A 25,706-nucleotide genomic window follows, 5' to 3' on the forward strand; every position below is an offset into this window, starting at 1 on the left:
GAGCGCACATGGGGGAGAAGAGGTGTTAAAACCACAAGCGGAGGTAAGACTGATTAAGACTATGAAGAAGTGAAAAATTGTGAGAAGAAGACAAGAGCGTAGGCAACAGCGGAAGGACATCCGGTGAATTAGACATGATTTACAGAGACTGATACTCATACAACTGAAAGATTGGATCATACAGGAGATGAGTTGATGAATGAGATACAAGTGAAATTGCCCAAAAAGAAATATAAAGAGACTGAGGAGTAAAGTACTCTTTAGATGCTTCTTGAATTAAGCGTAAAGGATATCTGAAACCCTGTCACCAATACTGCTGATTAGAGTTTGATTATAGTTTAGCTGAAGTTTTATTTTTTTCATTAACTGCTTTATATTGTAACAAATAAAATAAGTCTCAATAAATAAGCACAAGGGAGTCTTCTACGTCATTCCTGAAGAGCTTTAACTTGCGGGCGGTTGAGCACTTATGGTTTAGGCCAGATTTGACTATCCTTACCCTATCTTAATATTCATAGGGTTAAAGGTGTAAAATAAAAAGACACACCAAGACAACAATATGTTACAGGTCTCACTCACCTGCTCCGAGTGGGTCTCGAACTCGGGTCTCCGGCGTAGGAGGCGGGCACACTAACAAGAAGGCTAAAGGCTGCTAGAATGCCTCATAAAATCAGGGGAGTGAGGTTTAGCTGCACAGCTCCTACTCGCTGGCCTCCGTTACTAATATTCATAACTACATTCTTTAAATTAATTGAATTATTCTTTATCATACAATCATTCTTTAATTTTTAAATACGGTCTTTTGCCAGTGTACTCAACTTTTTACTGATATAAACTGTGAAATGAATTTAGTAACTAAGATGCAGATTATGTTTACCTGGTTCTTACTGTACTTTTGGTTTTGCAGACAAACCGCAAAGAAAGGTATAGGTAACTTATTTGTACTCATAGTCTACTTTATCATTTGTGTTAGTAGTAAAGTTTGTTAGTAGATGCATTTTTATTCTACCATATATAACAATAGGCCTACAAAAATATGTTTATTAACATTGGCTAGCTGAGGCGTCATAATCATTTAGCTTATAGACCAATTTAGAGTAGACGTCACAGTTACGTAACTTGCAGCTGCGCGCGCATAGTGGTTGCAGAAAAACACTGGGAACAAGTGGAGGTAAATGGGTAAAATCCATGGAATAAAAGAAAAAAATGAACATGCATATTAACATAAACAATGTGAAAGACGATTCGAAAAGAAAATGAAAGCAGCAGTGACAGCTGTACGTACAACTTCCGTGCACGTAATACATACGTCGCAAGTATACTGACTGTCTCCAACTCTCAGGAAAACTTCACCCGATTTCCTGGTAAGTTTTGTTGTTTATTTTCGGTTACGTTAATAAGAGATCACATTGCTTTTACATTAGTTCAATAGACTATGTGGTCCGATTAAAGAATTGGAACCATGAAATGTGCGTTTTGCACTGAAATTTGCGGTCAGAGGAACTAACGTTAGACATGATCCGTGACGTCGAGAAAAGTTTAAACTGTAACGTTTGCTTCATAACTCTTTTCAGTTTAAAAACTGATACAGTGCGGTTAAAGTCTTTTTAGATATTAACTGTTAATAAGTTCACATCATTCGTTTTGATTTGATTTGATTACGTTTTTTACGGATGTGACATGTAACATAAGAAGTAAAATGTCCTGTTTCTTTATCTGATAGGCAGAAGCCAGTGGTTGTTTCACATGATGGAGGGTGACTCACTTTTAATAACTTGTAGTGATGAATATCGATTGCTTGAAACATACTGCCAGAAGAGGAGGAAGCCAAGCGCAAGCGCCTGTATGTACAGACTGGAGAGGGCACGATCAGATCAGACCAGAGAGATACTGTATTTGAGATCTGTGACTCTTTCTGAGATTATTATAACATTTATTCTCATTTTAATGTCATGTCTGTTGAAAACAGGTGATGAGAAATTTGGTGATGTGGCTGAAAAACTGGCCCAGATTGCAGACAACGGACTTCTTTTTGATGAAGGACTAGAGCCAGACAGTCCTGGTAAAGTGTACTGTCTGTTATATACAACACAATCACCAGTTGCATAAACTTAGCCACCATGTTAAGACTGTGTCTTAAGAACTAGTTTGACCAACTAGCAGTTGCCAAGGGGTAATCAGTCTTACTTTTCCAATACAAATAAGAACAATCTACCTTTTCATAACTGAATTAAAAAAGTTATGACCAGTCTTGAAGAAAACAAATTAGGTGAGTAACTTTTTAAGACTAGTCTAAACAGTTTATGCAACTGATAATTAGTTAAAGTCATTGAAATATTATCCTCTATAACACTATTGATTATACAGATTGTAATTCTGGTCTGTCCTAGTTGCGAAAGAGGCTAACTCAGATGTCATAGTGAGGCTTGTTGACTTGCTGAAGACATCAGGGGACGAATTGAATGAAACGGTAATCATCATGACCTCTTTACAGTCTGTAGTGTTACTAACTGATTAGTTTTGGTTTAGTGTGTAGTTCTAGATAATCCTCTTCAATTAAATACAAATGTACGTATTTTGATATCTGGAACTTGGTGGAAACAAACCAAATGTATGTAGGGCTTCCTGTGGAAAATATGCGATAAAATATTATGAATATCAATTATAAAATACTATAATTCTCATTAAAGAGTCACACGATTATGAAAATCAATTATAAAATACTATAACTCTCATTTGAGTCACATCAAAGCGTTAAAAAAAGCTGTTCAGTTTGTAGTCCTAAAAGCTTTTCCTGCTCTTAAATGTCCCCTCTGCCTTCTCAGATTCAGAGCAACCAAGAGCTTTTAGGATACCTGCAGCAAACTTTCTCTTACGACTTGTTTAAAACACTGACTAAAGCCTTCATCACGAGTAGTGTACCAGAATTTCTGCAGAGCAGAAAAAAACGTGAGCAGATCGCCCTGGCCTTTGAGGTCACCAGCAGACTCAAAGCCCTGGACCTACACCCCATGAACAGGGTCATGGGATACGGAGCTCAGTACCTGCAGGAGAACTTCGCTCCCTGGGTTAAACAGCATGGTGGTTGGGTGAGAGTTTATGCACCAGTTAAATTTAGTAAAAAAAAAAAAAACTGCTTCAAATAAATACATTTACTAGAAATTAATGCAGTTTACTGAATAAAATAATTACAATAATGCTCAACACACTAATTATATGTCATCTCTGACACACTATAGGAGAAAGCCTTTTATGACGATGATGGTGAAGAGGTCCATTGACAAGACTGTGAAATGGATGGTTATTAGTGATCAAAGTGATATTTATGAAATAAAGATATTATCTACTATAATATACTTATATACTAATATACTACTTAATATACTATACTTTTTTATAAATATGTACTTGTTTATATACATTTAATATAAAATAACATTTTGTGTTACTAATGAAATGTGTTCTTAACTCATTGCTGCACACTTAAAAAAAAAAAACAGGCCAAAATATAATGCTAAAATATAATGCTTTATTGAATGGGAAGTTGGCTTTTCAGCAACAAATAAGCAACACAAACATACTCTTTACAAATAGAGAATGCCACTGGAATCAGAATAGCGCCTAGTGATTTCTACATGTAGGCTAATTTTTTTTTTTTATCATCTGTAATTGTACATATCAACTGCCTTCACTTGCTATGAGTCTTACGCACAACATTAGGCACAAAGAGGCAAAGACTACATAGATACTAAATCCTTTCTTTTGCTTTTTTGTTCCTTTATTTGTTGTTCCTAATAATATCAATATTTCATCAATATCACTTTAATACATTGTAATGATGACTGCATTTTTGAATGCCATGTGATGACTATGGTTGCAATCTTTCACACCTTAATTTGTGTGGCATACATCCTCATAACAAGGCAAGACTAATGGACATTTGGCCCAGATAATCAACATCACTGCAGATGTTACAGTATTAATGAAATTTGAATTGAATCATGTAAAACAGTTGCAGTTTTATTCTACAATAAAGCACTGATGATTTTGATTAGCTAGATACCGAGGTACGTGTTCATTTTTCCCAGGGCGTCACAGACAGTGGTTAGGTCACTGCGTAGATCTTGAACCACGTTCTCAATGCTCCTGGTGTCCTTCAATAAATCGATGCTCTGGGTGTATGGGTTGTAGTAGACAGAAAAAGGCCTTTTTATTGTTTTAGCAAATTCCCTGTTTAGAAGGAACAACATTAATTGACATTATTAAGTCGAATTGTGGATTACGGTCCAATTTTACATTTGACTGAATGGACATATTTACCTCATTTTCTCTTTTGCCTCTTCAAAACTCTCAGAGACAAAATAAACATCTTGAAATGTTGTAATGAGGCACTCCTGGTAGCATGTGGTTTTGGGATCAAACATCTTCACTGTTGCTTTGTCAGACAACGCATGCTGCATAATCAAAGAAGATTATTCATTCACTTAAAAACTTGGCATTTTAATACATGAGGTGCTTACATATAGTTAACAAAGGGCTTCATACTCTCAACTCTCCAATAGAAGACAGAAGACCTGCTCCATAGGCTCTCAACTGGCCATCTTGTTTGCAAAGTCCAAATTCAATTGTGAAAAAATAGCACTGGAAAAAAAGCATAGTGGTTTATTGCATATATTGCAAAGGCTTAGAAGCAAGATTATCTACAAGAAGTTTCTTCAGGCCCTTATGAGATATACCCACTCATATTGAGACCACCAAAAACCTTATACCAATATCTAATTGTCTCTCACTGAAGTCTGCCAGACAGAGCCAGTGATCTGATTTCAATGCAAATGCATGTGACTCGACACCATAGATCAAACTTTATGCCATGAAAAACTTCAGTGACCTTTTTATTTCAATACTGACTGCCAGTCAAGTTTGAGATGACATTTAAGAATTCAATAAGCTGCTGTCACACTTACTGTTGCCAGCTTCTGCACATCCTCATCTGAAGCGCCTAGAGATGCAAGGCCAATCTCTTGAGAAAACTGAGCAAACTTGGGATCGGCTAGGAGCGGTACATGACCCAGCAGTTCATGGCAGGTGTCCCTGAGGACATAAAAACAGTTTACAGGTTAGAGGTGATGAAGAAAAATTGTTTTCTACATAAAAATCATTGGTGTTGGTTTATACTCACGGTTCTGGTGTGTATAGAGGATCAGTGCTGTGACGTATATACTGAGTGCAATTAAACACTCGATAAGCCAGACCGGCCAGGAAGTCTCGTGGTGACAGATATCCAGCCACAGGTCGTACGGTAAACCCTGACCTCTCTGCAAGGTTCACAATCAAAACCTCCAGATTAAATAGTGTAGACGTTTGAATTGAATGAATGCAATTAATAATGCAAGTAGAATTGCGTGGATGTGACTTGATGTGACATTTTTTACCTCGTAAGAATCGAGACACATCTTCCAGCTGTGGGATGTTGTCCTCTCTGTACCCACAATGCTTTGTGAGAAGAGGGAGGTTTTTTAAGTACTCGCGGCAGGCATGAGTTGGATAGAGTTTTGTAAGTTCTCTGAAAATTACTCCCCATGTCTTCACTTCTTCTGGTGTGTACTCTATCTGTGGGATGGGCTGCCCACTGAAAAGAGAAAAAAAAGATATTCTGATTAATATTACGCAAGAAATGCAAAAAAAACACTCTACAACTTGAAAAAAAAGCAACAACTTGATTTTCATATTGTTTCCATTTATGTAACTATTATGCATCTGCTTTTACCTATTTTAGCATTTTCAACTAGTTAACAATTGAGCTACAAAAACCCAAAATCAACTACACAAGAATATAAACTATATTATAATCCATACTAACAATTTGTAGTTCATTGCAACCTCAACAAAGTACTTCCTCCTTTCCCGATACACTTTGTCTTTAAAGCCCTGCAACAAAGAACAAAGAATCACTTTACAATAAGTTTTAATTTTTAACCAGGGCATCATGAACAATTTTTACAGAATTTGTAGGTTAGTGTAAATTTATAAATGTACTGTTTTATGTTAGCTATTGCATTACTGAATATTAGTGTATAGAACCTTATTACAAAATCAAGAGTAAACAGAGTATATTGTTTGTCATTGGGACGAGGTTTCATTCACTCCACCATTGAGCTACTTGCTAAATTTACTAAACAGATTTACTTACTGGATGGTCAGCATCCAGTTCTGAGCCGTACATTAGCACTCGATGAGAGCATTGGTCCAGCTCTGAGATCTTATGGGGAAACCATGGTATTCCTTCCCCATCTGGCAACCCACCCAAAACGCACACACAGTCCAAACAGTCTGGAATAAATACATCAGATGAATCAGTAACATTGTTACAAAGCCAGAGCATAATTACAATGGCTATTCTAAGTTCAGGCTTACCGGTCTCTGCAGACCACACGTGTTGAGGTGTGTTATATGACACAATGTTGACGTGGTCTTTCAGGTGCTGCACCAACTCATTGAACTCTTTCTTTGAGCAGTTGCACTCTGCATAAATCTCCACCTCATTGGTGACTCTCTTGGATCTCCGAGACTCAATGTGGGACAAATTCACATGCTTCTCCTTTAAACATACAACGGCAAGATGTCACGTTGGTTTCAATCAAAAGCCTATCAAAATGATTATTAAATAAGTACTATGCATTAGATATACTTATTAAAATGTACTATTAATCTACCCCACCAGAAGATGAGATGCTCATTAACCTGAAAGAGCCTCAGCGCTTTCACCAGACAGCCCACTTCATTCTTCAGAGAGAAAATCACTGCTAATTTCCCAAGGTCATGAGTGGATTTTGGTTCTTCTTTGTCAGGTCTTTCATCTATCCGATTAAAGGATGTCCTGCGGAGCTGTGTGGAGGTGTTGCTTAGTGAATATAAAACTCTTAAGATGGACAAATGGGTTCAGATAAAAGCTTATTTCTTTTAAAAAGTAATTTAAAATGTTTATTTACAAGCGTTAAGCATGCAAGGGTGGTAATTAACAACCTCAAAAGGATAACTTATACTGAGAGATGTTTTTTTTTATAATGTCAAAATATTGTATTACATAACTGTGCCCAGCTCCAGCTGTCAAGGCTTTCAGTCAGTATATTATAGAATTTTGTAATTAAACATTTCATTAGATTTCACTAACTGCCACTAATTAAATTATCCAGGGTAAATGTTCCATATTCCAAAAATTTGCATATCAAGGCAATTTGGCTATATGGAATGTGGCGCCCAAAAGAGGGTCCATCAAAACTATTCAGTACTCACCATTGAGGCTGCAAGGTGTTGTTGGTCATACATTGCTGAATCAAAAGATAGACCTCGCCGAGCCCAGTATTTGCTGGAGAACATCATCATAGCGGGTTGCATCTTTGGAATTGCTTCTTGACCTCTCTTCCTAAGAAGCCCAACAGGTGATTTAGGGGCTGTCTGGGGCCCCTTCGGATTAGTTTGTAGTTCAGAGGACATAGCTGCTGTCTCTTGAGATGTCTTCTTTCCCTGCATTTCATATGGCGAAGGTGCTGTTGTCTCAGACGATATCTCCTTAAGCTGCCCCTTCAGAGACCACTGGGAGCTCCTCGCATGTGACACAGTACCTGACACTCCTCCCCCGGCAGTATCAGAGCTGGGATTATATAGTGTGACGAATGACGTTAAGAAGGGCCACTGTCTCACAGGGCAGGCGATCACTCATATTAGCTTTTGAGGGGATGGCTGCTCCATTAGGAAATGTCGACACGTCCAAGCCCTGATTGAAGTGGATAAGCTCATCTCACCTTCTAGGAGAAATTAATCTAGAGCAAAATAATTCAGATTTCAAGATTTTCAAAAATGAGGCTTCATTTTCCAGCTAGTGGAAGAGAGGGAGATAACAGCAAACAGCACCCATCATTTTTGTAAGATATATAGGCCTTTGCAGTTTATCACCCAGAAACATGTTCAATATAGAAACCAAGAAAAATGTAGATAGATTAAAACCTTAATTTTCTTAAAATATGAATTTAAATGCCAGCATCATTTACGTAAACATCATTGTAAGCAAAATGGGTTGAGGGCAATTGTGGAAACTGCCTTTTGACCACAGATGCATTTTGTTCAGGGGTTTTGGTGAATGAGTGCATGTTTGTCAGTGCACAAAATGCTGCCGTTTCTTTAATGAAAGGGAGCTAGAAGAGAGATTACATTACTGCTGTGAGCAGTGAGCTATCAGCTTCCTCTGAGGCAATTTCCTGTGGAACAGGAAATGAAAGAGATGGAAGTCGATTCGGGGTGTCTTTGTTGTGGGCTGTGGTTACGAGTGGATAAAAGACATTTCATCCTCAGTGTTTTCACGCTCTCCATCTCATTTGCAAATGTCATAGCGGGCCGACTGAACGAAGACTACAGACTTTGAATCTCAAACCACATTTATATGCCAGTTGGAACTAGTGATTTTGGTTCAAATGGCCAAGCAAATGTTCTCCTTCACTCTCAAAATGATGGTTAAATTGTTTTGTTTTTGAGGGTCTTTTCTCTAAGGTGACCAACTAATTATAAAGTACTCGTAACTAATTAATGTAATGCATAATACAAAATGGCTTATTTCATTGGATCAAAAAAAAACAAAAAACAGAAAGCATAATATAAATATAACTCACAATCTAATGGAAGGAAGACAGATTTTAATTTGAATCTGAATTATTTAGGAAAAGGGCAAACTGATAAGAACAAAAAAATATATATAATAATATTCAACAATGGATACCCCACCTCTGAATCATTATGAAAACTCATACAGTGAGAAGGAATGAATATTTCAATGAAAGACAATATGGTACAAGATATTATAAAAATAATGCTTTAGGGATCCTTTTGGATCCTAGTTTTACATTCATATATTTTCTCTGGGATATTTTACAATGTGGCATTTGGTAGCAAATATCTACATGACACCCATTACTGTTCATCTTGCTGCAATACAGGGGCTATAAAATCTGTACTATAAATCTTGTAGTGCTGTACACTAGGAAATGAAGGCTACTTTGCAGCCGTTGTGTGTCGTTTCTTTTAAGTGGCTGTGGCCGTTTGAGACGACGTGATCTTGTCTGTTTGTGGATCTTGGTGAGGTCTGAGGTGACTCAAGAATTCCATATTCACTGGTTTCTAAAGCTGCTGAGGGTTCAGTGACTGTGTTGAGACCCAGAATCTCACTCACTGAATGGGGCAAGTCCTTAGAGAGAATCAGAAGAGATTCAAAAACTTGTATTAATGGGATAAGAAAAACACATATTACTGAAAAAAATGTGTTATAGATCACATACCCCACTATTTGCAATCATGCTTAGGACATACCTTACAATTCTTTATTTGCATGCAGATAGCTTCAGATTTGCTAAGGATTTCTTCGATGTCCAGTTTCATGGAGAGTTCATTTATATGCTGTAAAGAAAACATAATAGGTGAACAATTTCTCTACATGCTAATTTATGCATATTATAAAATGTAGATACACACAATACAGTTCAAAAATTTGGGGTCATTATAATTTTTTTATAATGTTTTTTTTTTTCATGGACGTCTCTAATGCTCAACAAGGTTGCATTTGATTAAAAATACAGAAAACCGTAATACTGTTAACAATTATTACATTTTTAAAAAAGTTTTCCATTTGAATATATTTTAAAATGTAGTTTAGTTCTGTGATGGCAAAGCTGTATTTTCCTCAGTCTTTAATCCAGTGTCACATGATCCTTCAGAAATCATTCTAATATGCTGATTTGCTGCTCAAGCAACATTTCTCATTTCTTATATATATATATATATATATTTAGGATTTTTTTATGTATAGAAAGTTTAAATGAGAAATTTCTGATTTAGATATATTTTGTAACATTATAAAAGTTCTTAAATGCCAATGCATCCTTGCTAAATTGAAGAATTCAAAATTTGAAAATTTTAATTCAAAAACTTTGAATGGTAGTGTGTAAGATACAGTTAATGCTAACCTTTAGGATTTCATTGAATCCATATTTTCTGTCCATAATTTTTTGCTTCTCGGAGTCTAAAATGGCACAGCACACCAGAAGGTGAAAGTTTTGGCAAGGCAGTCTGGTCCACATGACCTGAAGGAGAAAATATCAATTTAATAAAACATTACATCAAATGCCAATATAACACTTAATCAAGTATTATCAAAATTATCACAGACAATGGCTACATTGTACTGAGAAACAGAGAAATGGTCCAAAAGAAAAAACAACAACGGATAGTTATTACACAACCTCCCAAAGGCGAAGGACATCCTGAAATTGTAGCTCTCTCTTGAATCGGATCAATAACCAGCGAAAACAGAAATATAAGTACCCAGAATCCTGTGCCTCTGTAAAACCACATAAACACAGAAATAAACACAATGGCTACTTATGGTCACAGAATCCTGTGAAATTAACATTAATGAAAAAGTCTATTTCTAATAAGTCTTTCTCTGGGTATCTTACCTAGGTAGTTCCAGAAGGCCAGGTCTAGCAAGCGAAGCAAAGTGCTGAGTTGGATTAGTTGGGTCTTCATCCCCTGCATCTGCTCTTCAAAGTTTTCATGCTGTAACAAACATGACAACTCTCCTAGACAACTACAAGTAAAACATTTGTAGGTTGACTAGATCCATTTAATGTGCTTGCACACAACAGCAATAGCGTGAGGACAGAAACATGCTTTATTGATCAGCCAAATCTTCTCATACATAGCAGACCCAAGAGTGCTAAAGAGAGATGTGCTGTAACGAACACACTGCATTACCATTTCATCCATGAAGGAAACAAAGCACCAGAAGGCATCTACTTCATTCTCCATCACAAAGAGAATGGGAGAGAGCAGATCACTCATGCCCTGCACGTACCCTGCACAGGAACAGGAAACTGGGTAAATAAAAGCAACGCTACACTGAAAAGCACTTAAGATTATCCATAATCTAAATAATTAAATGTGCAATTAAAATCACATTGACATAATCCAAAGGATTTTGGATGATTGGTAAAAACAAGGTATCAGCGTGGGAGTATACGTAACAGTAGATTGTTTTTTATTAAGAGAAGCTGCACTGAACGATGATTCAAACACGTGTAGTCACTTGCCTAAATCAAAGTCATACATGCAGTACGTCATCAGGATGTCATGTAGTAATATCAAGCCAGGGTTGTCCAGGCCTTCGTAAAACTTGTTATTTCGGTCAGTTCGGTTCACATCTTTTTCTAAAGAGATTCAACAACCACAAATTGAGCTTCATTCAGGTAATGAAACGGTGCATGGAAATATATCTTGAAAACATTTTTGAAGCAACTAAAGAATAAAACTTGTGATGTAATTAAATACATACCAATAAGGCTCCTATAATCTCGTAACCTTGAGTTTCTCCTTTCCTGCTCCTCGCTTACTGACTTCCACTGGAGCTTCATTCTGAAGTATTCATCACTGTTGATAGATGAACACATGATCATATGTATGCTTAATCTGATAAGAAGAGAGCTTTAAATCAAACGCTGATTGAAACATACATACGTTTTTCTCTTTTGAAGGAGCTTCCTTTCTTCATGAGTGCTGTTCCATGGAAAATAGCTGAGCAAAAATTTCCAGGCCTCCCTCCTCACTGCGTGGCAAAGACCCTGTTGAGAACAAATCAGCAGCCTTGATAAGCTACATCCTCTGAAATATTTCAAAACAGGTCTACTAAACATGTCTAAACAGGTCTGGTCTAAGTGAAAGGCGGGGAAAAATGGGACACCACAACAGCTCGTCTCAGACTTGTCTCATTTCCAAATCAAGTTGTTGAGTTTGAACATATAAAATGTAGTGTTTTATATTGTATTTATCAGAGGTGGGACCAAGTCATTGTTTTGCAAGTCACAAGTAAGTCTCGAGTCTTTGCATTCAAGTCTCGAGTCAAGTCCCGAGTCAAGACAGACAAGTCCCAAGTCAAGACAGGCAAGTCCAAGTCGAGTTGCAAGTCCTCAACTTTAAGATTCAAGTCTTAAACAAGTCATTAGTTCTCTTTGCCCAAATTAGTGTCTTAAGTAGTGGTAAATATTAATTACCATATCAAATTCATAGTAATTTATATCAGGAAGGCAGGTAGAATATGTTTGACATAGTTCAATTTCATGTGAGATGGGTGCCCTCAGTAAAACTACTCAAGTTCAGTTTAGGGATTGTGCCAAAATAGGACAAGCAGTGAAAAAACTATTTTATTAGTAACAGAATAGCAAAGACCACTTCATTTAATAGAAATAACAGCTGTAACATACTTTGCATGTGTGCATAAGAATATATGCTTCTAGGAGTTATATCAAAGCCAATGAGTAAAAGATGAGTAGCCTTTATAGTTATATATACGATACTCATTTTGTGAAAGAAACACTTCTTCAAATTATATTTTAAATTTGCAATTAAAATATGTAACTGATCGAACAAAAACAGTGGCGATCTGACAAAAACAGGTCTCAGAGAGGTGTTTATTACAAATAAAAATGAAAATTAAAGCACATCGAGTTGGCAGAGTGCGAGGGTCATGGCGGGATGCGGATCAGTCACTCATGGTGCACAAACAGAAGAAGTGAGGAATATTTAACAGCAGCGGTCACAGTGATGATGAGGCGAGCACCAGTGAAGTTTCTCAGGCCCGCTCCGTGTGTCTGCTGGGCGGCGATCAAAAGTGAAGTTTCTCATGCCCACTCCGTGTGTCTGTTGGGCAGCGATGAAACGGGCAGGGCAGCACTTTTCAAGAGCGGAGATCGCTACTAGACGAATCATGTACTTTAAAAAATTGTTTTTTTAAATCTCGGTTCTTTTGTCATAAATTGTGCTATTACTCCATTAATTTATACTAGCCTATATATCCAGTGCTCCCTGAACACAGTCTCTGACTTATTGCCAGTCAAGCGCAAGCACGCTGCAAGGACACGTCTATAACAACTTTGATCTGATCATAAAGTCTTTCCGAGTCACAGGGCTCAAGTCCAAGTCAAGTCTCGAGTCATTGCTGTCAAAGTCTAAGTCGAGTCTCAAGTCTTCTTTAATTATGTCGAGTCGAGTCGCAAGTCATCAAATTTGGGACTCGAGTCCGAGTCAAGTCTCGAGTCATGTGACTCGAGTCCACACCCCTGGTATTTAATATTTAAATCCACCCAAACGTATCAGACTGGGATACTGAAATGCTGTACCTTTAATGCATCTATAATGCTTTGTTTTTGATGTAGAATGAGTGAAACAATGTACCATTCAAAAGTCTCAGCAAGGTCAGTAAGATTTTTTTTAAAGTACATTCATTCATCAAGGATGCATTAAATTGATAAATAGTGTCAGGAGAGACATTACATTGTTACAAAAAAAAATCTATTTCAAATAAATGCTGTCCTTTTGAACTTTCTATTCATCAAATCCAGAAACATTTGCTGCTTCATATTTTTGAAAATCCTTGATACAACTGTTTTAACTTTAATTACGAAATGTTTCATGAGCACCGAATCAGCATATTTGAATGATTTCTTACAAGTTTCGTGTGAGACTGATGACCAGAGTAACGGCTGCTGGAAATTCAGCTGTCATCACAATAATAAATTCCAAATATGTTACAAAGTTAAAACGTTTTTTACAAATCACATAAATGGTAGGTAGGGTATGTGATTTCCTTTATGATGCAGAACAAAGACAGATGGGTAAAACATGTAAAAAAAGATGAACTCATGACCTAAACATTATTTTGCAATCTACCACAAAGGTTAATAAAAGAAGAAACAAGAGCAAAGGTGAGGTGACAAAACCACAAGCAAAGAGAAGCTGAAAACTACAGTGAAAAAGGGGAAGAGTGTTAGAAGACCACAACAGCAACAGCAAATAGGCAACAGACATTAGTGGGTCAGACATTAGGTAGATTAATGAGCTAAAGGAAGATATAAGTAACTTCTTACCCCTTTAAATATCAAATCCTTTAAGTGAGGTACGTTGGTTATTCTTCCCTCTGAGTCCTGATACTTTGCCCATTCTTCCATTGTTACTGGCCCCCTTCTTTGCACCTCTGGCCTCGGTCCCAGATCAAGCTGGAACACAAACACCTCAAATCAATTTACCATAACAGTATTTACAGGATTGCTCCTATCGGCTGTCTGTGTCTAGACTCAACTAAGTCAACATTTGGGCTGCCATTAGATCTGCACTCACTCTGGTGATGACTTCAAATCCAGGCTCTTCCTGCTGGTTAATCTCTAGTCCAGGAATGAGTTCTCCCAACAAATCTGCCACCTCCTCAGCAGGCCGCTGGTGACACTCTAATTCAGGCGCCCGAAATGCATCAAAGAGGTAGTTTGTGACTTTAGAGAAGCCACCCAGTGTTGTTGTATAAGGATCTTTCTTGAATTTCTGGTTGGAAAGTGAGATAATACTGTGAAGACTACTTTCAATCACATAAATGAATATTTTTTTACATGGTTTCTCTTACGATTCGCAGTGTAAATCACAAACCTGTACCAAGCCATAGTTTGTATCATCCAGAAGATTCTCAAAGGATTGTGAGAAAGTTTTGCAGTAGGTGCTGACAATCAAGACACTTTCATCATCGGGACTCCTTTAAAAACAGAAACAACGATATTAACATTCATTGTATAGCCTTAAAGTAATACCATCAATAATTTCAAGAGTACAAATAGCAACAAGTATTCGAATTGTAAACATATGACATCACTGCCCATATCGCTCGGTGGTTTGAATGACGGGAGAAGCCGAGCAAACCAAGCCAAGCCTATGTTTCATTATGGAGACTCAGATAAGAACTTTAATAACAGCTATCTTTTCCTCAGCAGCACTGAATTCAGCGTGCTTACTGGCGGATTTAATCTGGTGTGATATTTAATGCAGGGGAGAGGAGTGTCTTCCTGTCCCTTTCATAAAGCCTTAACTCTAAACGAACAGCTGCTGTTCGACCTTACATGAATCACACTCGCGGCCTCTCGCCACAGAACACATGCTAGACTTCCTCAAAGGTGCCGAGATACTCCGTCTCGTTTGCATGCAGATTGGGTTACAGTTTGATGTGTTCTGTTTTAAAGGACGAAATCTTTGGATAAAGAATTCTGTGAGTCACAGACAGTAATATTAGTGCCTGTGGTATTTAGTGAATTAAAAGGTCACGGGTCACTTTTAAGATAAAAACAGGAAAAATTAAAAACTTAAGCCATATTCATTCAGAGGAAGATGTCTGACAGTCCACACGAGAATGTGTAAAAGCTAATATGCTTATTAATGCTTTCAGAAACAAAAAGACATAAGGTGCATTTCAAATAGCACACTTTTCTATGCCTTTTTTTAGTATTCATAGTGTGAATAATGAGTTCACACTGAAAATACCAAAAAGAAAAAGTGCAAAAACTCAGATGAACCCTGGAAGAAAGGAAATTTTGGCCACTTCGTGCACTCGGCTGTTGTAGCTTTCCTTACGAAGTGGAAGGGGAGAGAAAGGTGTAATCTACTAACAACACTGGCACCAAAATGGGTTAATACATGACATTTTTGAGCATTAATTAATAGCGCAAATGGTAGTAAATTGACTACCGCAAACCTTAGTAAATCACCTTGTACGACTTATTTAAATACTCTCCTCCCATTAATAAAAAGGTTTTGAGTTGGCGCAAGTGGTTAGTAAACCTGGCCCCAAATCTGGTTACTGGGTATTTTTTTACAATAATTTAACCCGAATTTAAAATCATTTAATGGATCTAACCCCACAACGTGCACAGAAAAACATTAAATAAGTGTGCAGGTTCTGTGCAGCATTGCTTATAATGTATTCAAAATCATTTATAAAATGTCTGTAACTCATGACTACACTCTACTGGGCTAATGCTGCAATAAAAACAACATTGAATTCATAAATTCATAAATATAATGATATTGAAATAGATATTGAGCAAAATTTGCCTACAGCAGATTATGCCTGACCTATTTAGACTAAATCAACCACTTATACTTCACTTACTCGTTGATCTGAACTGACTTCCTCAGGCTATCCAGGAATGCTGTGCTCCCTCCCTGGTGGAAATGAATAGCTGGCAGCGCTGTGCCATCCTTCAAGCGGAAAGTGATGTAAGACCAGCCCTCACATTTGACTGTGATAGACCTGAGGTCACACACATTAAAAGAGAAGGCCCACTTGTTCCGGTCATTAGTGTGGTTTGATCCACCTGTGACAATATGACAATAAATAATAAGCTTGGTTAGTGTTAGAGATTTCCTTCTTATGGTCTTGCAAAAAAAAAAAAAGGCCAGACACATAATTCACTGACTGATGCACGAGATAACAAGCTGACATTTTCTGTTAGGTACTGGGTAAAGTGCATGGTGACAGCAATTTTGATTTTTAAAGCATTTCAACCACATTTGACTCGTAGAACTGTGCAACTGTTTACCATCTCCATGTGCGTGAGCTTTTCTCCGGAATGAGACAGCATTGATCATGTCCCACTCAGTTTCATAGCTCAGCTGATGGTCAATAGGACGGTGAGGGTTGTCTTCTGAACTCTGGGTCCACTCCACCACTGAGCTGGAGTCCTTCACACAATCAAACAAACAAAAATCAGGTTATCCTTACCCAGAACTATGCAGAATCATAAAATACCAGTACAGAGCACAGACACAACTGCAGAAGTGATTTGAACTCAGTCAACATTAATATGCAAACTCTCACAGATGAAACAGGAAATGCATAATTTATGAATGAACTAACAAACCTTGCATGCACACAGCATGTTTGAGGGATCTGCATCCTCCAGTGGTTTATATTCCACAAGGGTTTCACCATCCTACATTTAAGAAGAAAAAATCAGATATTGGGAGATACTGAGTTTTTTTTTTTATTAATACTTTAAGCAAGGAAGCATTAAATTGATCAGTAGTGATAGTAAAGTCATTTAAAATGTTGCAACATATTTCTATCATAAAGGAATATAAACTAATGATGATTTTGGGTGAACTATTAATATGAAATAAATGTTGTTCTTTTAAACTTTCTATTCAACAAAGAATCTTGAAAAAATGTATCATGGTTTCCACAAAAATATTAAGCAGCACAACTGTTTTATTCAAATTAACAATTATAATGAGAAGAAATGTTTCATGAGCATCAGTATATTAGACTGATTTCTGAAAAATTGTAGTGTATTAGCTGTCCTAACAATCACACAAGAATGTGGTATAACATCTTATGTATGTCACAATGACCCAGTTAAGGTAAATCATAATAATTCTAAAACAATACACTCGTTAAATCTAAATAATATTACTAGCAAGAAATAAAGCAACTGACAAAACCCATACCTTATCAACAATCCTGAGGATCCCCGATATTAAATCCTGATCCTCAGATTCATCTGGAGATGAGTGAATGAAGACTCCCTCGTGTTCAAACACCACCTGCAAAACAGAGAAAAACTAAGTATATGTTAACAGAACATTACAAGGTTTGATTTACAGTGACCAGAGATATTATTCTCTCTAAATAGGTCACTAAAAACCAACATTTCAAGATCCTGTTATGGTACTCTGCGCCCTGTGCCTTAAAAGGCAAGTTAGTCTGCAGCCTGAGGCTTGAACTTAAGGAACTGAAAGCTCCTGTCATACTGACACAAACAGAATGTTCTTGCAGGCTCCCTTACAATAAAAAACATGAAACTGATCACTGCAAAACTAAAAATTACCCCTGGAAAACACAACCTTACAATAACGTGCACCACATGAGCATTGCACATAGTTTCATGTTATGATTTCCATATTAAATATGTGTAGTATTAGTAGCTGTAATTGGTAAGTCACTCAACCATCAAAACATTTTGGTGGTAAAGGTACTTGCTCATGCATAAATAACAGACATGAGAAAACGATACACAAAAAGAAGATGAGGTTCTGTAGTGACAAGAAATAGCTCATTAAGAGAACTGGAAATACTGAAAGCTAGTTTCCTTATGGACTGAATTCACCTGAATTAGTAGATAAACTATCGGTCATCTAACTCAAAACATGTTTATGATCTCTAGATTATGATCTTCATTAACCTGCCACGTAGCTCATGACTCAACACCAGTTAAGTTAAGCACAGACACAACTGTGATTTTGTGTGTTTTCTTAAGTGTTTTTTGTTTTTACTGTCCAAACGCCCCAAACACGATCAATATTGCAGTCGTGGCGTAACTGGCAGCGTAAACGCTGCTTGTGGCGTCCGTGTTTTTCGCAGTTTTATCAGCTGTATGTCAGGGTGTTAGCAGCCAGGCTAACTGTTGCTAAACACAGCAGTTTATCAGACCAGTCTATCATCTATTTCCCAGCACCTACAGCTCAAAAAGCTAGTCAAACAGAATATCTACGAAACAACCCACCTAAAAACAACGGCAAAATTGAGCTATTTGTCGTTTTGACCGTGTATTGACTTATAAAACTGCATGCTCTGTACCTTGGGAGGAGTTGTGGCCGCCATGTCGACTGCTAAATCGAGCACCGCTCACGTGCCTGTCAGCGATCCACAACAACACTGACGAGTCATTTTCCGCATGGCCAACGCCACGCATGCGCACAGCCGCACACACATATTTCAAAACTTAATAATAAGTTTAATTATAAGTTTAATAATAATCATCATCATCATTAGAAGTTTGCAGTGGTTGCCCTGAAACTGCTTTACATTTGTTTACATTTATTTATTTTAGTTTTCGTGTTAATAATCTGTTATTTATATATTTACTTTAGTAATATTATATTTATATATTTACCTGTTAATTTACTTAAAAAGCACACTTCTTTCTAACTTTGTGACGTTGCTGAGTGAAATCAGAAACAGTAACACTCTTTGAATGAAAAAGCTATCGAGTTTTTATGTATTTGTAAGTTGTATAATTTGGAAATATAAATAGTTTATGTCTTCTTTTGTCTCGGTTTTGTTTTCTTGAGTATTCTTGAGTCCTTTTTGTCTTCCTTTCTTTCTCTTGTTTTCCTGAGAGTCAGATCTTTTTTATTGGATTTTTTAAGAAGAAACGGTTACAAAACTTATGTTTATACATCTATATGCATAGTAATCGACTAGATATAGGGCCTATACCTCTTACAACAAAAATTAGTCATATAACTATTATGTATGATCTTTTTTTCAGACAGAAATGTCATCTCAGCTTTACTGTTGTTCTTTATACAAATATGGAATCATAAAAAAATCTTTAAGTTTTTAAAGTCTTTAAGAGAAAACTCACATACATCTAATATTGGGTACAACTGACATATATTTTACTTTATGTATGTTATATTTTCTGGACAGAGTACGAACTTTAATTGTATTGTCAGTCTCCAATCTCTAATAAACAATGGTATCAAAATTCATAAACAAGACTATTATATCAGTTATTTGAATTATTTTGTCAGAAGCAATTAACGAAATTTGAGAACAAAAAGATTTAGTATAACTACAACTGAAAAAATTCAAGCTTTACGAAAGGCTAGCGCAATGCACTGGCTCCACAATATTCGCCCTCTAGTGGTCCACACAGCAGCGGGACTTTTATTTTGAATTGTAACTCGCACTGGCGGGAAACTTGTGTGTCTGTCAGCAGAAGATCATGTACAACAACGGATCTGAGAAGTGAGTGTATTTACGAATGTAGTATATTTCTGTGCGTTCATGTAGACAGTTGTGGAGTGAAGGTAATATTTGACTTGTTTATCCTTGTCAACGTTTCAGATGAGAAGGTCCACAGAGCAGGAAGAATTGTGTGATTTGTGAATCCTGACACAGAGGAAACCGATAAAGGAATGGTTCAAATAGTAATCTCGAGGTTGGTGCGAAGATTTAAGCTAATTGTTTTAGTTAAGACTAATTAAGTTAGTTTTTACAGGTCATGGTCTAAAAGTGCTTGTTGAAAATGGGTTTCTGTGTGTTTTGCAGTAAAGCTGGTGAAGGTCCAGCTGAATGGCTGCTGGTGGAGTTGCAGGGAGAAATTGTGTCCAGACAGAATACTGGACTTGCAGGAAATCTGATGGGAGACCTGCACTATACAAAAGAGGTTTGTCTTCAGTATAAAGTCGGTAAAAAAGAGAAGAAATTGTATTTTTGCAGTACATTGTGAAGTACTTTTTATTCCACACTATTTGAAAGACAGTTTGAACAAAATATGGAAACATATCAAATGAAAAAAAACCCCACTAATATTCATCTAATTACCTATGGTAAATTCTTGACTTGTCCTCTCTCCAAGGGTGTACCGGTGCTAATAGTCGGACATCACATCCTTTATGGCAAACAGGTCAAACTGGAGAAGCCCTTTGCTGTTCTGATGAAGCACTCTGGACTCCCTCGGGATGAAGAGGAAATGATGGAAACCAACCAAGAGAACCCAACATCTTACACTGTTTCCGCCCTCATAAAAAAAAAGCTCATCTTTAAAACCCGACCCAAACCCATCATCACTAATGTGCCAAAGAAGGTATAACTTATGTTCAGATATTAGAGGCTGACTGATCGGCACAGAATTCTAGATTTGTAACCATATGTGAATATAAATGTTGTTTTGAATGGTGGATTAGTATCTTTGTACATTGTTGTCAGGAATGAGTAATTGACAATAACATTGAACAAATATAAATATTATAAGTAATGGGCCTACCGTGAATTTGAAAATCAGAAAAGAAAGAAAAAGCTCACTTTTGAATGGAAATGTATTGTATCAAAACATCAGTTACAAGTGTTTGCAAAAATAATTATATGAGAAATGTCCAAATTGAAAGAATCCAGCTTCTTTTGCATGTACATAAATACATAAAACATAATATGGAAAGTTCATGTGAGATTAAAAAGACCATGATGGCCATTTCTAGGTATTGTACATTGTGGAAATACAGGTTAGCTGTGACACAGACTAAATGGTGGTGTTTTATCAACACTTGAACATTTTATTTTGTGAGTAGACGTAAGCTGCCAGTGGCGATCTGAAAAACAACTGCATTTTGGTTAAAAACACTTAACCTCTTCTATTATGGATTGTGAATAATTTATTATTCTCTAATCTGTAGTTTTATGAAAATAACTTGGCATGTTTTCCATAAAATATAGATTCCTAGGAAAATGTGTCAGGATTCTTGCATGTTTAAAATATCTTTGAATTTTACATTACAAAAATATATATTACTTTACAATAAACTTGTAGAATGTATGATCTAGTTTTCACTGATAAATTAAAATTAAACATCTACATATTAATTGGCTGTTTGGCAGACAGCAGAGCAAAACTTTTTTTCCCCACTGTAAATGTGGCTCTGTTTCTACCGCTTGTATATTGCTTAAACCCAATTTGTCCATGTCTCATTTTTAAGCACCACACTCTGTTCCTGAGGAGCATATCAGTCTTAAAAGTTTGGCACCCAGTCTAATACTGAATTGTATAAAATCTGAAAAACACACAAATGAACAATGCAATTCCAAGTTTGATTGTAAACATGATATAACTGGTTTCATAATTGCATTGTCATCATCTTATATTTGCAGCCTTAAAGGACGCTGCAGTCCACAGCAGTTCACTTTTAAGACACAGTTATCACATGTAATGCACAAGCAAAAGTGTTTCATAAACTCAAAGCTTCTCTCTAAACTTGCACACATATGCACACTAGCCTCAGTGTTTAGATCTCTGCCAGAGTTTAATGTGTGTTTTTGGGGGAAGGGAGCAGAAAACATTAGCTTTCGCATTCATGGCGAACTGCTACTGAAGTAAATCTACTAATTGTTGCATGGGTGGGCTGAGGGTGGAAAAACAGCCCACTGTACACCTTTGATTCTTATATAGTAATCTTTCAAACCACCTAACTTTGCATACCATAAATAAGTTACTTCAGTTCACTTTTTTGTATTGGTCTCTCTAGGTAACTGAACATCTTAATTAAACTAATGGGAATAAAAAGTTTATATGTTACAGGAAAGGGTCGTAAGAATTTGCAAAGGTGGTCAGATTCTGTAATATCTGGCTAACATGCAGAATTAGCTAACATACTTTTTTTTTAATCAATAATCAGTTTGGGGTGAGAAAAAGCAGTAAATATCATGACATCACAAGTGCACATGCCTCTTAATGTTAAAAATGATCTCAACAGGTAATGAAGCATGAATGAAATGTTATTAAATTATAAAACTCAATAGAAAATGACTATTAGAAATGCTGTTCAAAGTTTGTAAACAAAAAACGTAATGTGTATAGTTTCAGGCAGTATAACTGGATATTCTTTTCATGTAATGTAACACTGTTTATACTTTGAAGTTCTCAAGACTGAGGGAAAAAAAATAATAATTTAAGTATCACTTTCCATGTTAGTTATGTGTCTGGTTTCACCACCTATAATAAAATATCATATACTTCAACCAAGTTTGTTTTATAGGTAAAAAGGAGAATGGGAATAAAAATTCGAGACCAATCTTTCCTCCATTTTTTTTTTTTACCAAACACGCTGGAACAAAACCTTCTAGATGCGCTAGAAAATCCTCTTTGGTTGCCTGACATGATCCTTTTCACTGGAGCTGGATGTTACTTGATATTCTTGAACTTTAAACATGTACAGTGTAGTAAATCTTTGTGGAGAACCATAAAATTCTCATTCTCATCTATCTATCATGTTACCCCACAAAAGTATGGGTAGCACCACTATGATAAAATACAGAATTATGCTGGATTGTCAGATAAAGGATGTTAAAATACTGACTGGGTTTGGCAAGCTTAGTGTCTTACACAGGTTTCCTCAAGTGTTGACACACACCTCTCTGTCCTTGACAATTCACATTCTATAGAGTAATAAGTCCAAGCACCAAAATAAACCATTAACCTAATATGAGTGTGTCACCTTAATTACATTAACTTACCACTCTAACCTTTGGCTCAACTTTTTGTTCCCACCTTGGCTGGCCGCCTCCTTATTGTGTGCTTTATAATCACGAGAAGCACCATTCCTGATTTCAGCTTATGTAAATTATGGTTGTCATAAAAACCCCAAGGTTTGAAACTTCTCAAGTAGCCATAGCTAACAACTTGGCTAACATAGCTAAAAAAATAACCATCTAACAACCAACATTCTTAGACTTACACATGATCCATAATTATAACCAGGATTGCAGCACCAGGTAAGGACGGGGCCATTTCAAATGAGCCCTGACAGCATGTAGAGATCTTTTTGGAGAGACCATGCTAGGCTTCGGCATAGGATAGGTGATACTGTTCCTCTCTTTTGTTACAGCGCTTGGCCACTATGGCCAGGTAGAGCACCAGGAGTATGAGCCAGTAACAGGCATAGAGGATGGTACCTGCAATGAGAAGAGCCTTTTCTGTCTCACTAAAGGGCTCTTGGACCTCACAGTAAATGGTGTAAACCACGCCACTGAGCAGTATGGCTGCCCACACGGTCACAGGCACAGCCCCAATAAGGTTTACCACTATCTTTTTCCTGCCTGATGTTCCCCAACCTGCTTTGTTAATAGTCAACAGGGCAAAGATCTTAGCAGGCAGCAGGCTTGACATGTAGAGTAGTGAATACAGTGACATGAAGATCATGACAAGCCTACCCCGCAGGAAGCAGGCATAGGTGGCTTTCACCATGCCCACCAGCTGGACTGTTAGCAAGAAGAGCAAGATGTTCCACAACCGGCCTCGGTAGAACAGGTGGATGACTGTAGCCACCAGAAAGAAGGGGAAGAATCCGGTGACCACAGATTCATAGGTCATCCAGAGGCTGTGCTTGTGGAACCAAAGGGCATTGTAGAGCCACTCTCGAAAGTAAGACTTGCTCCAGCGGGTCTGCTGGTTGAGCCAGCGCAGATATTGCGTGGGGGTCTCGGTTTGGCATTGTGAGCGTGCCGTGAACTTGGTTTTGTAGCCGAAGCTGAGGACGCGGTTGGTGAGGTGCCGATCATCTCCGAAGCTGCACTTGCTTCCTAGGAAGGTCTGGTGGTACCAGGGCTCCAGGAACTGCTGGAGGAGAGAGTTGCGGTACATTCCCAGAGGTCCACTGATGCACTGCACACATCCGAAGTAAGACTGACAAGCCCGCTCCACGTTGAAAGCCATCCAGTAACGGACACTGCTCAGGAAGGAGATCCAGGAGTCGTACTTGTTCAGAATCTGAAAGAGACAATGGAACTCTCAGTAGGTGTTCTATAACGAGGAAACTTACTGGAAAACTTCTCAGTTGTTGAAAGTGACATAAAAATGACTAAAATAGGCAAACTTCTCACCTGAACATCCCCTCCAACCCCACCCACTTCCGGATCTTCCTCTAGAACCTTCAGCATCTCAATGGTGCATGCTGGATCAAGTACAGTGTCTGAATCACATACCTGCAAACAACACCAAGAGATGTATACAATGATTTAGAAGACTTCTCAGCAACTTCAACTCATATACAACTGTTTTCCTTTTTTCAAGTAAGGCTGATGTTGACAATGATTGTCTGAACAATGCAAGGACTGTTGCGAGGAACTAGTGGCACCACAAACATTGGCTCACAGATGTTTCAAGGTCATCTTTGTTTCTAAAGATATCAGTCATATGTTGAACAATGAAAGGCTGATGACAGCACAGGTGTGCTCAGGACTACAGGTGAAGGTAAGAAGACTGATCTTTGACCTCAGTGCGGCAAGGATTCGTATTACAGTGACATTGAGGAAACTATGAGGTGACTCATGAAGAGTGACAGTAAATTATTGGCTCACCGATATTAAAATCCAATGTTTTTGAAAGTCTAAGGGCCAGTTTTACTAAAAAGGGCAAATTAGCACGGGAGCGTAATTCCAAAACGGCGCCAATGGGCGTGGACATTTCTGTGAGTGATTTACTGACAGTGCGCAAATTAAAGAAACAGACGCAACATCTAATTTATATATCGACCAACACAATATACCATGCGCAGCGCAAATTAGCGTAGTCGCAAATAAGCAGAGCCAACACTCATCAGGTGTGGGTGATCTACTTACGACACAGCAGCAAAAATAGTTTAAGACATGATTTTTTTGGGCGTTAAATAATAGCCAAAATACCAGTAAATTGACGAGCGCAAATGTTAGTGAACCGTGTTGCATGATTCATTAAAGGGGTCATATGATGTTGCTAAAAATAACATTATTTTGTGTATTTGGTGTAATGAAATGTGTTTATGCGGTTTAAGGTTAAAAAAACACATTTTCCACATACTGTACATTGTTTCTCCTCTATGCCCCGCCTTTCTGAAACGCGTAGATTTTTACAAAGCTCATTGGTCTGAAAAGCGAGGTGTGCTCTGATTGGCCAGCTATCCAGTGCGTTGTGATTGGCTGAATACCTCAAGCGTGTGACGGAGATGTTACGCCCCTTACCATATTGTGAGGCCGTGTCCGGCCGGAGCGACAAGACAAAAACATTAAAACCCTTTATAAACGAGGCATTTGTTGCATCCAGTGGGGACATAATTACGGATTATAATGACTTATACTGTCTTTTGCCGCATAAACGTAAAACCATGTCTGCATTTGTGATCGGAGAAATGACAAACAACAAGTGCTACTCTACACTGCTCAAAACACTGCGTTTGAATCGTGAAAACATACTTACAGGCTGTGAGTCAGCATTATTTGTCAGAACACCGGCATTGTAGGCTACTCTCCCAGGAAACAG

The 25,706-nt window shown here is 37.4% G+C and overlaps 5 protein-coding genes across 6 annotated transcripts in view; 2 read left to right on the forward strand and 3 right to left on the reverse strand.

Moving 5' to 3' along the window:
• Positions 1-1,271: 1,271 nt before the first annotated feature.
• Positions 1,272-3,370, forward strand: LOC107686257 (apoptosis facilitator Bcl-2-like protein 14). The gene is made up of 6 exons (XM_016483179.1): positions 1,272-1,364; positions 1,724-1,843; positions 1,970-2,062; positions 2,391-2,470; positions 2,826-3,089; positions 3,240-3,370. The coding sequence occupies exons 2-6, from the start codon at positions 1,747-1,749 to the stop codon at positions 3,279-3,281; spliced, it is 576 nt and encodes a 191-aa protein (XP_016338665.1). The 5' UTR covers positions 1,272-1,364; positions 1,724-1,746; the 3' UTR covers positions 3,282-3,370.
• Positions 3,371-3,395: 25 nt separating this feature from the next.
• Positions 3,396-8,585, reverse strand: LOC107686260 (tryptophan 5-hydroxylase 2-like). Its single transcript, XM_016483183.1, has 11 exons — positions 7,294-8,585; positions 6,742-6,885; positions 6,415-6,598; positions 6,191-6,330; positions 5,861-5,928; positions 5,433-5,629; positions 5,180-5,315; positions 4,965-5,091; positions 4,546-4,641; positions 4,321-4,454; positions 3,396-4,230 (listed from the first exon to the last, which is right to left on the reverse strand). The coding sequence occupies exons 1-11, from the start codon at positions 7,528-7,530 to the stop codon at positions 4,056-4,058; spliced, it is 1,638 nt and encodes a 545-aa protein (XP_016338669.1). The 5' UTR covers positions 7,531-8,585; the 3' UTR covers positions 3,396-4,055.
• An 82-nt stretch (positions 8,586-8,667) lies between these two features.
• On the reverse strand, positions 8,668-18,569 carry LOC107686258 (TBC1 domain family member 15-like). Its single transcript, XM_016483180.1, has 17 exons — positions 18,491-18,569; positions 17,362-17,457; positions 16,776-16,847; positions 16,455-16,596; positions 16,025-16,229; positions 14,515-14,617; positions 14,215-14,412; positions 13,965-14,093; positions 11,560-11,663; positions 11,378-11,472; positions 11,136-11,252; positions 10,801-10,901; positions 10,503-10,602; positions 10,287-10,384; positions 10,011-10,127; positions 9,358-9,444; positions 8,668-9,235 (listed from the first exon to the last, which is right to left on the reverse strand). The coding sequence occupies exons 1-17, from the start codon at positions 18,512-18,514 to the stop codon at positions 9,029-9,031; spliced, it is 1,995 nt and encodes a 664-aa protein (XP_016338666.1). The 5' UTR covers positions 18,515-18,569; the 3' UTR covers positions 8,668-9,028.
• A 1,012-nt stretch (positions 18,570-19,581) lies between these two features.
• On the forward strand, positions 19,582-22,207 carry chtf8 (CTF8, chromosome transmission fidelity factor 8 homolog (S. cerevisiae)). 2 transcript variants are annotated; one of them, XM_016483185.1, is made up of 4 exons: positions 19,582-19,666; positions 19,766-19,859; positions 19,970-20,087; positions 20,328-22,207. In XM_016483185.1, the coding sequence occupies exons 2-4, from the start codon at positions 19,837-19,839 to the stop codon at positions 20,511-20,513; spliced, it is 327 nt and encodes a 108-aa protein (XP_016338671.1). In that variant the 5' UTR covers positions 19,582-19,666; positions 19,766-19,836; the 3' UTR covers positions 20,514-22,207. The 2 variants fall into 2 exon arrangements, with proteins under 2 accessions (XP_016338671.1, XP_016338670.1); XM_016483184.1 differs by having other exon boundaries at positions 20,280-22,204.
• Positions 22,208-23,249: 1,042 nt separating this feature from the next.
• Positions 23,250-25,706, reverse strand: part of LOC107686259 (hyaluronan synthase 3-like) — a 9,489-nt gene continuing 7,032 nt past the window's right edge. Inside the window, exons 3-4 of the mRNA XM_016483182.1 lie at positions 24,293-24,394; positions 23,250-24,179 (exon numbers count right to left, since the gene is read on the reverse strand). Of these exons, the coding sequence (XP_016338668.1) occupies positions 23,250-24,179; positions 24,293-24,394 (1,032 nt within the window). The remainder of the gene's footprint in view (positions 24,180-24,292; positions 24,395-25,706) is intronic.

Source organism: Sinocyclocheilus anshuiensis, unplaced genomic scaffold (assembly GCF_001515605.1).
Source record: "Sinocyclocheilus anshuiensis isolate Anshui unplaced genomic scaffold, SAMN03320099.WGS_v1.1 scaffold481, whole genome shotgun sequence".
Classification (NCBI taxonomy): domain Eukaryota; kingdom Metazoa; phylum Chordata; class Actinopteri; order Cypriniformes; family Cyprinidae; genus Sinocyclocheilus; species Sinocyclocheilus anshuiensis.